Source organism: Lutra lutra, chromosome 8, assembly GCF_902655055.1.
Source record: "Lutra lutra chromosome 8, mLutLut1.2, whole genome shotgun sequence".
Taxonomy (NCBI): Eukaryota; Metazoa; Chordata; class Mammalia; order Carnivora; family Mustelidae; genus Lutra; species Lutra lutra.
The window spans coordinates 89,454,987-89,469,746 of NC_062285.1; the positions used below are offsets into that span (position 1 = coordinate 89,454,987).

A 14,760-nucleotide genomic window follows, 5' to 3' on the forward strand; every position below is an offset into this window, starting at 1 on the left:
CCAGTGTCAAAGACAAATCAGAACACAGCTCACCGTAGAATATAGACACTAACATAGGAGGAAATAAACAACATGTAAAATTATCTGTTCACTTCATTCACCACTGAAGATACACACACACACACACACACACACACACACAAAATCTACCAACATATAAACACCACAAGCAAACTGCTTTGTAGCTCTAATACGTATACATTACCTTTTCAGACCAGACCAGGGAGATGCTCCTAGGAACAGCTTGTTAACAGCCCCTCACATTGCTGTTTAACAATCCGTTTATAGCCTATCAGAAAGCCAACCCTCCAAGGAGATATATTTTACATCTAGATGTAAGGTTTTCTTGCCACAAGGCTGGGTTTTGTGTAATCTTTTACTCCATAAGCTAGAAAACAGATTATCCCATCCTTTCTGTGACTTACGATCATGTGAGCATGCCCACACATGCCTATACACAGGGTCACAAAAACAAACCCTCGGAATAAAAGTAGAAAGATGCCCAAGGAAGCGCAAGCCATACTGTATGGTCCTGACCAGAACTAAAAACAGCATCTAAATGCATAGTGTCAGCCACGTTCTCTCTGTTCTCCCGAGATAGTGCTCATTCTAATCTCCAGGGCGTGTCCCTAAGCACGGGCCTTCAATAACTTTCCGTAGGAACCTCTCCCTCACCCACAGAAGCTACTTTCTAGGACTTTGGTGTACGGAGCATTCTTTCAACAAATTTCAACTATACAGTCATAAATGCACATAAATGAAAATAAAGAGTGAATATAAAATCGCAAATTTTCCTCCAAAGCCTAACATCTGTGCCCTGGGGACACTAGGACCAGCTGAAAGACTGCCTTTCTGGCAACTGGTATACCAGAAACTCAGAAGTGCCAAGCATGGCCAACTGCCCAAAAGGCAGCCAGCTGGACTGACACTTGGTTCACCCTGCTTGGGGGAAGTGTGCAGCCAAAACTTCCCCAAAGAAGCATAATCTTGTCAGCATGGGCCCCACTTGGGAGTCCCAAAGGGATTAAGAGAACCCCAGTACAGGACCCCAAGAAGAATCACACACACCAATGTGGGGGCATATCTGTGAGGTGAATTCTTTCTGATAACCCCCTTGGCATGTAGCCTGGAAGGCCACAAGCATGTCCACCAAGGTAGAATTAACTAGATGTGCCCTAGGCTCTGCAGGCTGTCCTAAAATGGACCCACATAAGAAAATGGATGTATTGCAAACTTACTTTGACCTGTAACCTAGATCTGACTGACTCGAGAGGCAACAGGACCATCTTCTCATTCCTGCACACCTCCTCCATGGTAAACCTTAAAATACCACAACCGAAATGGAAATGTATACAGAACCATCTTTCCCTTAAATCAGACTGCTCAACACGAGAGCTAACCACAAAAGCACACACAGGCCTTCCTCCTCCTAGTTTAGAGAAGCTCCACTTGGCCATTTTACTGAAGCGTGCAGGACAAGATAAATTCTCAGAAGAGCCAGCTAACGTTAACACTGACTTACGCCCTTGGGCCCATCTCTTTCCTCTCTGCAGGAACTACAGGGCCTTTCAGGGGTCTGCATGGCTCCCTGCCTTGTTGCCTTCATGCATTTTCAAGGGTCTTCTCCTTCTGAGGACCTATCCACCTAGTTCACTGTGCTTCCAAGAGATGAGCAATAAATATCCTGCCATTGATACCAGGGCCTCCTGGTTCATTCTCTAAGGTAATGAGCACAGAAAAACCAAAGTGCCAGGAAGGGTGGGAATAAGTAAGACATATTCTAATAGGTGCCCTACTTAAGATGCAACCGAATGCTGAGGTCCTTTTGCCCATCTCCCTACCTATGTGGGTGAAGGTTAAAGATCCCCTTCTAGCATGCTGAAAAGGATTACAGGGTCACCACTCTGGCCTTCCTGTTTCAACAGCCCCCCCTGGATTCCACCATGTTCCAAAGCTGCCTCGGAAGGGCGCCTCGGTGGCTCAGTCAGTGAAGCACCTGACTCTTGATTTCGGCTCAGGTCATGATCTCGGGGTCCTGGAATCGAGCCCCGCATCAGACTTCTTCCTCAGCGGGGAGTCTGCTTCTCCCTCTCCCTCTGCTCCCCCACCAAAACAAATAAATGTTAAAAAAAAAAAAAAAAAGCTGCCTCTGACCTACAGGTGACTTCTGCCTGCAGAGAAGCGGACCCTCAATTCCCAACCCACAGCCAAAAGCACAGAGCTGCGGAGACACAAAAAAGGTGTAATGCAAAATTCAGAAAGCCAATCTCTGTTTCCCTAGCTTTCTGGGGGTAAAGACGCTTACCTTTCCAACTCCTATGGTTCCTCCTTCCACCCCATCCTAAAGTATTCAAGTCAGCAGGCTAAACGGAAAGGCTAAATGGCACAAAGTCAAATAAGGAGCTGGCCACCTTCCAGGGAATCTGGGGTGCAGTCAGCCACCTGGGGTCACTCACGCCTCCCAGTCACAGGGAAGAGGACACTCCCAGACCGAAGATCTCCATTACTCCTATTTCAGTCCCAAACGAAGCTCTCCCACCCAGTTGACCTCACTTCAAATACAGACCACCTCAAAAGGCACCAAGTAAGACCTGCTAGCCCCACCCCATCGCTGGCCATGACTGTCAGGACCCGGGAGTGAGGAGACCCATAGGTCTCGGCTGTGCAAAGCTCCTGTCCAGTGACCTCATGACATGGATTTTTAAAATCTCCCAGATGTCAGGTCAAAAGGACACAGCGACTGCAAAATGCACCAAGGATCCAATCCCTCAGATTTCTCTTGTCCCAAAACCAGGTGGGCCAACTCTGTGGCAGGAAGCTCGGCACAAGCACTTAACAGGCCCGGAGAAAAGAGAACTCCTTTCTGTCCCTCCAGAGGCCCCGCCCAGGATCACGCATCTGTCCATGCAAAGTCGCAGTCGGACCTTACGGTGAGTCAGGAGGTTATGTGGTCTCCTCCAGCAGGACTCTGATTTGACGGTCCAGGGCAGTGTGGGAAAGGCAACCAGTCTAGAAGCAACAATGAATAATAAAGGAACTAAGGTGGAGAAAAGTCTCCTTCCGTTGGCTGAGCCCTTCAGAACAGTCCAGAAGAAAGCTTAGCAAACTCCTGCTCCCCTGTCAAGCCTCTGTTCTAGTTCCCCTTGCCCACACCAGTGCAGCTGTATTGATCTGAGTATGAATTAGTAGTCTCTGGACCATACAAGCTTGAAACTGTTTCCTGACCTGGATTCTTCATCAGGGAGCCCAGAGCTGCTCGGGCCACACCCGCAGCCAGACCGGCAGAGTGGAGCCCTCCCCTTGCTTTCCCATCTCCCAGTCTCCCAGTTACCTAGCTCTGCCACCAGTGCCACACCCAGACCCACACTTTCACTAGGGAACAGGGGAAGTGTTAGGGAAACGGGGAACCTCAGAGACAAGCAGACTGTTCTGTGGGGCTGGATTTTTTTATTTATTTTTATTTTTTAATGATCAGGCTGATTTCTACCTGCAGCTCATTTCTTTCAGGAAATAGTTCAGAGTCAGCATCTCATCTTTGGTTACTATTTCCTCACATATAGGGGATGTGAGTGAGGAGGGGTTAATGCCTGTTACAGAGATAAGTCTTCAGAAAGATACAGTTATGTGGCCCCTTGAAAGCCACGGGGGAGGGGACACAGCAGCTGCGTAGAAAATCACAAACTTTCACTTGTGCTTTCCAAGAAGGAGGGCAGAGGAATGGCTTCTCCCCACACCTATGTTCTTTCTCTAACAGACCCAAAGTGCCCAGAACTGCTGCCAGGGGGTCAGCAGAAGAGGCAGCCAATGTTCCCTCCATTTGGCCTCACAAAGGGTCATTTTCCAGCCTCTGTGTCATCTTCTCATCTAACACGGATACACGAAGGAAAACTTGGGAATGCATTTCAAGTCCACGGCTAAGAGAACAGAGCTGCTGAAAACAGACACTTCAGTCCCTCAATATCTAAAAACAAAGGTTCCCTCATGCCCCCAAAGTCACACATTTGGCTTTCTCCAACCCTTCTGTATAAACTTCCACCGAGAGCAATCGACTCCCGCTCTTGAAACTGGAAAGTCCACCCCCTGCCCCCCAACGGCAAACAGTGTCTGCTCTGTGGTCAGACAGACGTGGAAATGCCTGTTCAACAAAAGCAGACTTAAGAAACGATGCCCTCGCTCGAGTCGCGCCCCAGCCGCAGATAATAAGCAACTGTGTGAACGAGCGGATCCCTGAATAGGTCTGAATACTTGAGGGCTGAGTAATAATGCTAGTTAGAGTCACTGGACAGTACTTCCAGGCTTAGGTTTGTTTTTGTTTTGTTTTGTTTTTCCTTTTCTTTTACCTTTGAAACTTATTAGAACCATCCCAGCTATTCCTTCAAAACGTCACTGTGAGATGCAAAAGGCCTTGTTATTACCCTGTAACTGCAGCTGGCTCATCACTTCTATGGCTGAGGCTGGCATTCAGTTCAAGTGAAACCGAGAGCTGTGCTCAACACCACTGAGCGACCCCAACCCTGCGAGACACCCAGTGGGAGAGCAGCAAGCACGTTCGCTGGGAGTCAGCCCACTTAGGAAGCCCAGACTGGGGTTTCAGGAGGCGCTACTGACCAGCCACAGGAGTTGGAGGAAACCATCCACATCTCTGGTCGCCATACCAACTGGGTCATATAGGCCCGGGACCAGCAAACCTCTAGCTCCCTTAGATCTAGATTATTAGGGAGGATACATAAAGGGGGAGAAGAGTTAGCTGTTTTTTTAACAAAGAAAGTCACCGTGTTATGAAAGAGAGGTATTTTTATTACCACTTTAGATGAGTTACCAGGTTGTAGATGAGGATAGATAAATTCAAGTTCAAGAACCAGGACCCACACTCAGGCCTGTCCCTCCAGTGTCTATGTTCTTCCCCCAGAAGGGCTCTACAGTATGGCAATGACTGGTCCCCTCTTCCCAGAACTTACAATCATCTTGAGGGAAATCGCCTTGACAGGTAAGAACCAAAGAACATCAGACAGAGTAAAATGCGAAGCAAAGGGGATTGGAACTGTGTTGTGGCGACACTGACATCACTGAATGCACTCACCCACCCTGCTCGGGACAGCAGGGCAATGCGTTCTTTTCAGGTCGTTCAGGAAATGAGATCGTTTTCCGTATGTCTGACTCCCACACACAAAGGGAAAATACCCACAAGGAGTACACAGGTCTGGTGAGCGTACAGATTTATTGGATAGCTCCTTCCTGTCTTCACTGGGGAGTAACATATTTTTCATAAGTCATTCATCCAGATAACTGAAGCGTAGCCTCTTAAAACTTCACATTATTTTTATGCCAAACATTTTTGTTGGAGAGCTTTCCAAAATGCATTACATTTTCTCACTTCCTAAATCTCATAACTTAAAGCTTGTCTTTAACTTGGAAGTCATAATTATGATCATTAATAGCATCAGTCATTGTGTGGTGCCATACAAATGGGTTTAACTCTATAGGAGTCCTTGCAAAGGAGCCACGCGTTGCGAAATCCTGTCTGCTTTTTACCACTCTCCGCATCTCCCCCACACCCACCACAATGTTAGAGGTTCCTAGGGCAGAATATCGGATTCTGACTCTGGCTTGGCTATCACAATGTGATCTCTGGCGTGCTATTTAAACGCCAAAGGACCTTGTCTCCTCATCTGTTTCATGAGAAATTTGGGTTGTGCTCTCTCAGATTCCCTCTTATTACCTCCTCACATCTCCCTCTCTGCTTCCTTCTCCATATCTGCTCTGAAGAAAGGCTTCATTAAGGTTGTTCAAAAGCCAGATTTCATGAACTCAGAATTCTCTCTTCGCTCAAGTAAGATAGAACAAGGCCACTGTGGTCAGGCTACCAGGAAAGAGGGGAAAGAAAAGATTCTTCCTCTGGTGGTGTGGGACAATCAGGGAATAGAAATCATACAGGATTGAGATGTACATGAGAGATGGTTTAAGAAAAACTTGATGTTGGGGCACCTGGGTGGCTCAGTGGGTTAAGCCTCTGCCTTCAGCTCAGGTCATGATCTCAGGGTCCTGGGATCGAGCCCCGTGTCAGGCTCTCTGCTCAGCAGGGAGCCTGCTTCCATCCCTTCTCTGCCTGCCTCTCTGCCTACTTGTGATCTCTCTCTCTCTGTCAGATAAATAAATAAAATCTTTGAAAAAAAAAAAGAAAGAAAGAAAAACTTGATGTTGATGGTTTGTGTAAAAAGTTTTGGGTGGGGGGGAAGCTGTGGACAAAAAAGAGACTGAGCAGGGAGTGATGCAGACAGAGGTGACTAACCCAGAGGCTGAGACTGGGCAGGATGAGAGGACACAGTGCAACCTGTCACCCATGGAATGAAGGCATAATTATGTGCCAGGGAAAGAAGAAAAAGGCAGAGAGGGAAAGGAAAGGTTTCCGAGAACATGGAGGGCCTTTTGAATGAGACCTATCAAAAGATAGAAGATCACTAGAGAATACCAGAGATTGGAAGAAAAATGGAAGATCTGGACACTGGGTTGTGTGGTGTGGCCATCTCACTCCGTGAGAGGAACAACAAGGAACAATCCACCTTCAGGGGGACCCAGAACAGGAAGGAAATGTTTCTGCTGCCCTATTTGTGCCTCTCACCCTGGCTCATGGGAGGCTCTACCATCTCACGTCACATCAGTTTCCTAATTTTCTTCACAAAGATGGCCGTACCAAAGAAAATTGTCATGGAGAACGCTCTGGAATGGTAGGCCTTAGCTTTGCCACGTATGGCATCTGAGATCTTAGGCCAATGTCACTCAAACACTCTGGGCTTCAGAATCCTCATTTGTAAAATAGGGAGAAAAACAGCATCTCTGAGAAAGCTGTGAAGAGTAAGGAAGATAACGTAGATCAAACACCACACACACACCAGCAGCCAGTCGTATTCCACATGTGATGGTGGTGGTGGTGGTGGTATGATGGAGGAGGTGGGAGAGGAGAAGGAAGCAGAAGAAGGGGAGAAAATGTAGGAGCAATGACCACTAGAACAGCTGACGAACCCCTTTAGTTACCCAGAATCAGGAAAGCTCTAAATGCAAGTGTTACACAGTTTTCCAAAAACATAGTCCACAGGACTGAGAGGCAGCTCTGCTCCTCTGGGAGTCCTCACGTCACAAACTTGGGCTAATTCCTTCCTTATTCAGCCCCTCCCACCGTTTCCCCACAGTCTGAAAATTCCAGATCATTTAGACAAAGACCACACTGAACTGCACATTTTCACTATCTGAGAAGAAAGTTTTATCAAGCAAATTAACACAGCAAATAATATATTTGTGGTAATATTTTGACACTGAGGGAACAGTTTTTTGGGCAAGTGGTAGCACTCATTTCTAACCGGCAGATGATGTGGGACACAAGTCATTTCTGCCTCTTCATTGGGGCTCATCCTGAGATGCCCCGGCAAGCCACACTTAATCAGTCTGGTTCCTGTATGTTCAGAAATAAATCAAAATGTGTTGGTTGTTTAATAGGCTATAATTCTAACTTCTCGCCCTGTCTAGTCTTTCTTGCCCCCAAATACTAGGTTTGGCAGGGAATGGTCTTTAAGTGGGGCCTCTCCTGGTGTGGGACCCCTGAGTACACTCACACTCATTCTATTCAACAAATACACACAGAGATTGGTGTCTTACACACGTCTAACAACAAATACAGCAGTGCCGGACTCTGCCTGAAAACAAACTCGTGTTTTCTCTAAAGTAGCATTCACAGGGAAAATATGCCGTTTGTATACCTCGAACCCTAGGGGGCTTCATTTAATACTGAGCCACTCAGCTGGGAGAACCACACAAAGGGCAACTTTTTAAAAATGGGTAATAAAACGAAACTGCTATTCCACCCAGTTACTCCCAACAACCCTGTGCCTCGTCGCCCTTTACCTTCCCCAGTGTGGGCAAACACAGCTTAACTGAGATGTACAGACTTACTTTCACCTCTGCCTTCCTCTGGTACCCACACTTGGGCTACTTCTTCCCTTGGCTGACCCATGTGAAGGAAATCAGCTACTTCTCTAGGAGCAGATGTCACGTTTTTAGCTGATGCTGTTTGGGACAGGAAGCTTACTACACACAAATTAGGGTATACGTTCGGCCGCCCCTGGAGAAAAGAGCCTACGGCCCACTCAAGATTTCCTCGGAAAAGGACCCCGATAACAGGCCCAGTACCCTCGGCTCAAAGCAGAGGTACTAGACTGCTCACAGACTATAAAAAAGAGTTGCTGCATCCCACCCACCCTGTCTTTGGCCGTACAAAGGGCTCACAGCAGGATCTTGAAGAGATCATTGCACATCTACGCCCACCACAGCTTTATTCACAACAGCCATGAGATGGAAGCAATGAAATCTCCAACAGATGAATGGATTAAAAAAAAATGTGGCATACATGTAAAACAGAGTATTATGAAGCCTTAAAGCAAGACAGAAATCCTATCCCATTCCACGACACGGAGGAACCTCCAGGATGTTACAATTACCAAAGGAACAAGAATATAGGATTCCACTTACATAAAGTATCCTAAGTAGTCAAAACCATAGAAACAGAAAATAGAGAGGGGGCTACCGAGGCCGGCAGGAGGGGAGAGGGGAAGTTAGTGTGCAGTGGGTACAGAGTTTCCAAGCTGCAGGATGAAAAAGTTCTAGAGATCTGTTGCACAACAGTGTGAATATACTTATCACCACAGAACTGCAGGCTTCAAAACGGTTAGGATAGCAAATTTCATGTTGTGTGTTTTTTACAATAAAAAAGAGTATTGTTGCAAAGAGTGGTACAAATCCAAGTCCGTCAAACCCTTCTTCCCTGATCCCCTACTCCTACTACTTCCTCTTCTCACATCCAACAATAAACCCACTGGGTCCAGTGTTCCCCCCACACACATCTTCCTTGGCACATACCTCCGTGCCCTCATACCAGCTGGCTTGGGATTAAAATGGACCAAGCTAGGAAGTGCCAGAGAGAGTGCAGCCTATTGTATCGAATTTCCTTGGCCTTTTATAGGGATGCACCAGGGACCCAGGAAAGGCAGTGCAGGGGGCTGAGAACGAGGCCTGTGTTGCTCTAAAGCTGGCTGGGTCACCAGTGAGCTGAAGCAAGCCATTCCGTTCTCTGGACCTTCTCTCTATAAAAATGCAAGCTGGCCCAGGTGATCTCTGAGGTCTTCTGTTCTGAAAGCCTAAAAGTTCCCCAGTTTAGTTGTCCAAGAAACTGGGGAAAACCAGCAAGCCCGCTAATCTGAGTCTTCCCAAGTGATTCTTAAGGCCCTTTGTCATCTTTTACTCAATTGCCTTATCTATTTCGATATACAAGCTTTTTTAAAAAAGTTTTATCAAAATAATAAAAATAGTATCATCATACCAAAATCCTACTTATAACCATTTTTGGACAGACATCCAGAGAGTGATCTAGGCCTCCCTGAGACAGCAGCATGGCCCTACTCAAGACTTCACGTAAGTTAACAGATGAAAAGTGTTAAGTCACCTTCTGGTACACAGGGACAGACAGAGGAAAGGGTGCTGATCTCCTCCCATGCCTTGCTTCAAATCAGCAAACATTACTGAGAAACAGTTCTGTGCCAGGTGCCAAGCTAGGTACTGGGACACACAGATAACCATCGCTAAACCCAAGGAGCTCAGAGTCCAGTAGGGAAGACCTGGAGTGTCCCAGTTAGTAGCAAAATAAAAAGAGATTTCTTTCTGCTGAGAAAGCCAACCATCCTGGAGAGTAAAGGCAAACAGGGAGGGCAGGGAAAGGGGGAAGGGACAGGTAGGCCACCAGGTCTGGTAACCTGGACGACCCTTACTAAAGCACCACACCAAGAAGTGAAGGACTGTTTTGGCTGGGCCATCACCACTTTCCGCAGCAAGTCGGCTAAACTTAAAACCAAACAGGTGACTTGAAGGTGAAGGCCGATAATGGAAAGGACAGCCTCTTCCTTTCTCCCATGACCAGCACAGTCAGCCTCTCAGTCCTCTGAAAAAAATTATTTAGTTTTTTTTTTTTTTTTTATACAATCGGTTGTCCCTGTCCTTACATTTGACCCACCTCACTGGTCAGCAAAAGGAAGCATTTAAACTCTCGGATGAGAGATGTCGGTACACATACAGGGCAGCCCAGTACAGAAACAGTGGGGCTCCCTGCCAGTTTGGGTAACCTTGGGCTAGTCAACCTGTCTTCTGTGTACAATGTGTGTCTGATATTCGCTTCTCTTGGGTGATGAAAAGATGCCTACGAAGCGCAAAAGAAATATGAAAAGTGCTTATCAGGCATTCGATGTCAACCATCACCAGGGGAGCGATACACACAAAGGCGCCATAGATTGACTGATTCAAAAACTTTCACCTTGGAAGCTGCACCTAAATTGTACACTAGGCTTTTCTAGAAGAATGGACACTGCTCAGAAGGCAACCAACTGCTTCCCTCTGTGGCTGCCTCTGGTCAGGCTCCTCCGTGCTCCATCACACCAGCTGCTTGTAAGGAATGGGAGCAAGTGGGGACGGTTTCAGGAGTGGAGCACAGGAGTGAGGGAAATCTCTCCACACAGGGGGAGCCTTCCGTATCACATGTCTTCGATACATCAGACTCATCAGCTCATCCTTGAAAACTTCTGACATTCCTTCTCTGCTCCACAGAAAAGTTATTGTTTACTGGACTCTAGAAGCAATCCCCGTTCTTGCTTGTGGGTTACCAGCAAACATTTTTTATTATGCAGTCACTGTACCACATCCCAAGGACTAAATGAAACACTGCACACATCACCAGAACATTTTCAGATGACCCGGAATAATCCCAGGTCCTTGATCTGCAGCACTTATTATCGGAACACCGTGAATTCAACAAACTCTTTGGAAAAAACACACGTCACATGTGTGCCCCTGAACATACACACAGTCTAAGCCAACCGTCACATACTGGCTCCACGAAGAGCCATTCAAATAAAAGTGATACTTTTGTTACTCGTGAAGAGTATTCAATCTATTTTAATTACATAGAAATACACAGTCATGAAAAGAGGCACCTAAAAAAAAAAAAAAAACTGAAAGGATAAGCAATAAGGCAAAAAATGATAAGCAAACTGTGGCTGCAATTTTTATGTCACATTTAGGACAGTGTTCTGTCTGGGTTTGGAGAGTGGTTTCATATGTCTGTGTAAGAAAAGGGGCTGCTGAACTCTTCCCACTAGAGTAGGATGAAATGAGCCACTTAGTAGCACTTCTGCCAGCAGACAGAAATAAGCCCATCAGAACAGTGGGGACCTGCCTTCTCTTTAAGAGAAGTATCGAGAAAAGTCAGAGAGAACTGCTTTTTTGTTTGTTTTCAGCCAAAAATTACGGCCCCGTAGTTGGTCCACGTCTTCCTGATGAGGAATTTATTGCTATCAAACCAAATACAATTTACTGATTTAATACCCTATTATTTAGTTACCTCTGTTTGTGTTATGAAGTGTCAAATTAGATTATCCTTACCGTGCTCATTGTAGAATCTAATTTATACAGCAAAAGAAACTAGTTTTGAAGTATCCAACTACCTTAAATTATCTACTGTGACCCTCCACCCCCACCACAGCCACAGACATTCTGCTGCCTCCCGGGTATCTACAAACACAGAAGCCGGAAAGTGCCACTGGGCATTTTTGTGAGGCAAAAACAAAGAAACCCAACTCACTTTCTTAGTTCACATTATCTTTACATGAAAATCCACAAAAATCTCACCTGATGAGAAACACCAAAACCTGAGGCTAATTATGAAAATGAGTAAGCAAATCTAATGAAATACTATTTCCCTTCAACAGATCCTATTGGAAAAGCAGTGTTGAAACAGGAAAGGTTCCTCTAATTCCCCTGAGATGAGGAAAATAGGTTATTTGTTCATTGTTTCTGCAGCGTCCATGCAATGAGCACATATTAAATGGGCCAAGCCGAAAACAAACAAACTTCAGCGGCTTCAGCCTCTCACAGAAGCAGAAGGCTTTTCCACCTGGGGACTGATGGAACAGTGAAATGAACAAAGTGCACAATAAATGCAGCCATGGGAAAAATAATTGGGGGAAGTGGACAAATCACCCTGCCTCCTCACGGTGGCAAACTTTACAACTTTTTAGAAGCAACAAACCACAGCACCACCAGCTCTATAGACACAGACATATAGACATATACACACGACTACTTGGAAGCCAAGTATGGTGTTTGCAAACATCCACCATCCTGCATTTACAATACTGCAAAACACTGCCAGAAAGCCGGGAGGTTTCTACTCTTCGATATCCTCTGCACTGTCAAACAGGGAAGGTCACTTTGTCTGGTCACTTAGATAATTCTCTCTCTCCCTCTCTGCATCACAGGAGTTTTCTACTTTGGGATTATTCAACTTTCACACGGATGGGAGTAAAATAACCATTCGACAACTTATTTACCTCGGTTTAAAAAAGAAAGAGAGAAATTCATTGTGCAAATGCCCAGGAAAAGCTGACACCAGGACTGTCTCTCCGACAGTGGTTGCAAGTACAATCAGAGGAGGGGAAAAAAATCCAGTCTGATCTGACCCAGGCAGTCCTTTGGGGGGGGGGGGGTGGATTGCATCCCCAACAGGGATTGAAGAACTTTTTTTTTTTCCTAAGGAGACCACCCCTCGGGAACAAAAGTTACATTTCAGTCACATGTCGGGAGTAGGAGTAGGAGCAGGGTTTTCTTTCTTTCTTTCTTTTCTTTTCTTTCTTTCTTTTTTTTTTTTTTTTTTTTTTTTTTACAAAAGCGCACTAATTATGGGGGTGTTTTACAGTTCCAAAGACCACTCGAGTTCCTCCTGGCCAATTGTGACGGGCACTTGTCAAAAAAAAAGGGGGTGGGGAGGGGGGCGAGGAGCCGAGAGGGGGCTCGGCGGGGGGAGCAGCAAGGTTACACCAAAGGGTACAGCCGCCGCCGCAAGCTGCATCTCCTTCCCCGGCGCCCCCCAAATAATTCCCCGCGACCGGAGCAACTGCCACAGCCCCCTCGGAGGAGCCCAACCCGAGTGCCCAGGCCGGTGCAGCTCAAGGTTTTCGAGCACAGAGAGGGAGGGGGAGAAGATCTTTACCTTAATGCTACACTGAGCAGGAGTCTCAGACATGTCTCACAGCGAGAGAGATCAGGAAGTTCTCAGTTTTTTTCCACTTTCCTTTCCTCTCCCCAACCCAGAAGCGCTCCACGGCCAGCCGGACGCGGTCATTTAAGAAGTTTCTTGCAGCATCTCTCCCGGCAGCCGCCCCGGGGGTCTGCGAGCGCGCGGGGCGGGGCGGGGCGGCCGGCGGAGTTGGGTGCGCGGGGCGGCGGGGGCGTGGGAGCCGGGCCCGGAGCGCGGCGGCGGGGTCTGCAGGTCGCGGCGCGGCGCGGCGACCCGGGGCGCAGCCCGGCCGGCCTCCCGCTCTCTCCTCCCACCCGCGGCCGGCGCCCCCGCCCCCCGCCCTCCCGCCGCTCTCCCTCGCTCTCTCGAATGTTTTCCTTCCTGGAAGAGAGAAACTGAAAGGCAGAACTGAGAAAGCTCTTTGCTCATTGATCTTGAGAGTTTCAGTGCAGAAACTGACGTGAATTCCCAGCACTGAGCTCTGCCTCTTAAAGGAGCCACCAGGAAATAAAAGCTCGGGTTACAGCCCGGCATCGGGGAAATAAAAGCCGGGCGGGGGGGAGGGGCGGCGGCGGCGGAGGGAAGCCGGGGGAGCGGGGCCGCGCGAGGCCGCGGCCGCCGGCGGAACGCGCGGCGCAGCCTTCCCCCCCCACCGCCCCGCCACCAGCGGCGCGGCCCACGCGCGCCCGCCGCGAGCCCCTCCGCCGGCCGGGGAGTCGGGCTGCCCGGGCGCCGCCGAGCGATCGCCCGCTCTAGGGAGACACGTTGGAAAAAAACGTTACGCTGGGGCCCCAGAAACCACCAGACAGGTTTTCGTGAAACACCTCCCACCTTCCCCGGCTCCGTCTCTTAGAGACACCGAAATGCACCAGGGCTCTCCCCCCCGCCCCCCTGCCGGAGCGCAGAGGCGAGGAGAATCAGCATCTAGGAAGGGGCATTCCGGTTAGGACGCGGAACCCCGAGGAGGAAATAAAACAATAGCCTTTGTTCTGCTTCTCGACCGCTGCCTCTTTAAGAGAATCCACCAGGAAATGGGAGATCGGGTTACAGGCTGCACACGGGGAAATGTGGGAGAGAGCGAGCGCCCGAGCGCGACGCCGCCGGAGACAAAGCCGGGCGGCCGCGCCGCAGACGCGGGGGACGGCCGGCGTGGGGGGATTCCCCGCGCCGGTGGGCGCCCCGGGAAGAGCAGGCGCCGCGCGTGCCCGCGGGGGGATACGGCCGCCGCGGGCGCTGCCCCAGCCGAGCACGCGTGCTGGGGAAGGGAAGGCTGCGGGGCAGTTCTAGCAAAGGCGGTTGAGTTCCTTTTCCTGACAACCCCCCCCCTTCCTGCCGTTTCGAAATCCGCTGTCCATTTAAAGAAATAGCGGCCGCCACCAACCGAAAAAGGTGACTCAATTGCAAAGTTGACAGGACGTGTTCCTGAACATAATACCCCCTCCCAGGGACCGCGTCTCTGAAACCGTCATTGGCCGGTTGGATGACCCTGGGATGCTGCCAGGGGGGGAATATTTGGCTGGAAAAACAACCGAAGGGAAGTAAAGGCCGGCGGGGCTGAGGGTTCTAGCCTTGAGCACATGTGGTCTGATCACTGTTATTTTTATTGTCATTCACAGTCTCTTAAAATGCTCTGAAGTGGCCGCTGCGAAATA

General features: G+C 48.4%; 1 protein-coding gene across 3 annotated transcripts in view; it reads right to left on the bottom strand.

The window, feature by feature from the left end:
- ETV6 (ETS variant transcription factor 6) overlaps positions 1-13,699 on the bottom strand; it is a 235,346-nt gene extending 221,647 nt beyond the window's left edge. The window contains exon 1 of one of the 3 annotated variants that reach the window (XM_047743284.1): positions 13,082-13,699. Coding sequence is in view for 2 of the 3 variants with exons in the window: in XM_047743286.1 (XP_047599242.1) it covers positions 13,082-13,114 (33 nt within the window). In the remaining variant the exon portion in view is untranslated. The remainder of the gene's footprint in view (positions 1-13,081) is intronic. The other 2 variants (XM_047743286.1, XM_047743285.1) reach the window with 2 other exon arrangements.
- Positions 13,700-14,760: the final 1,061 nt, after the last annotated feature.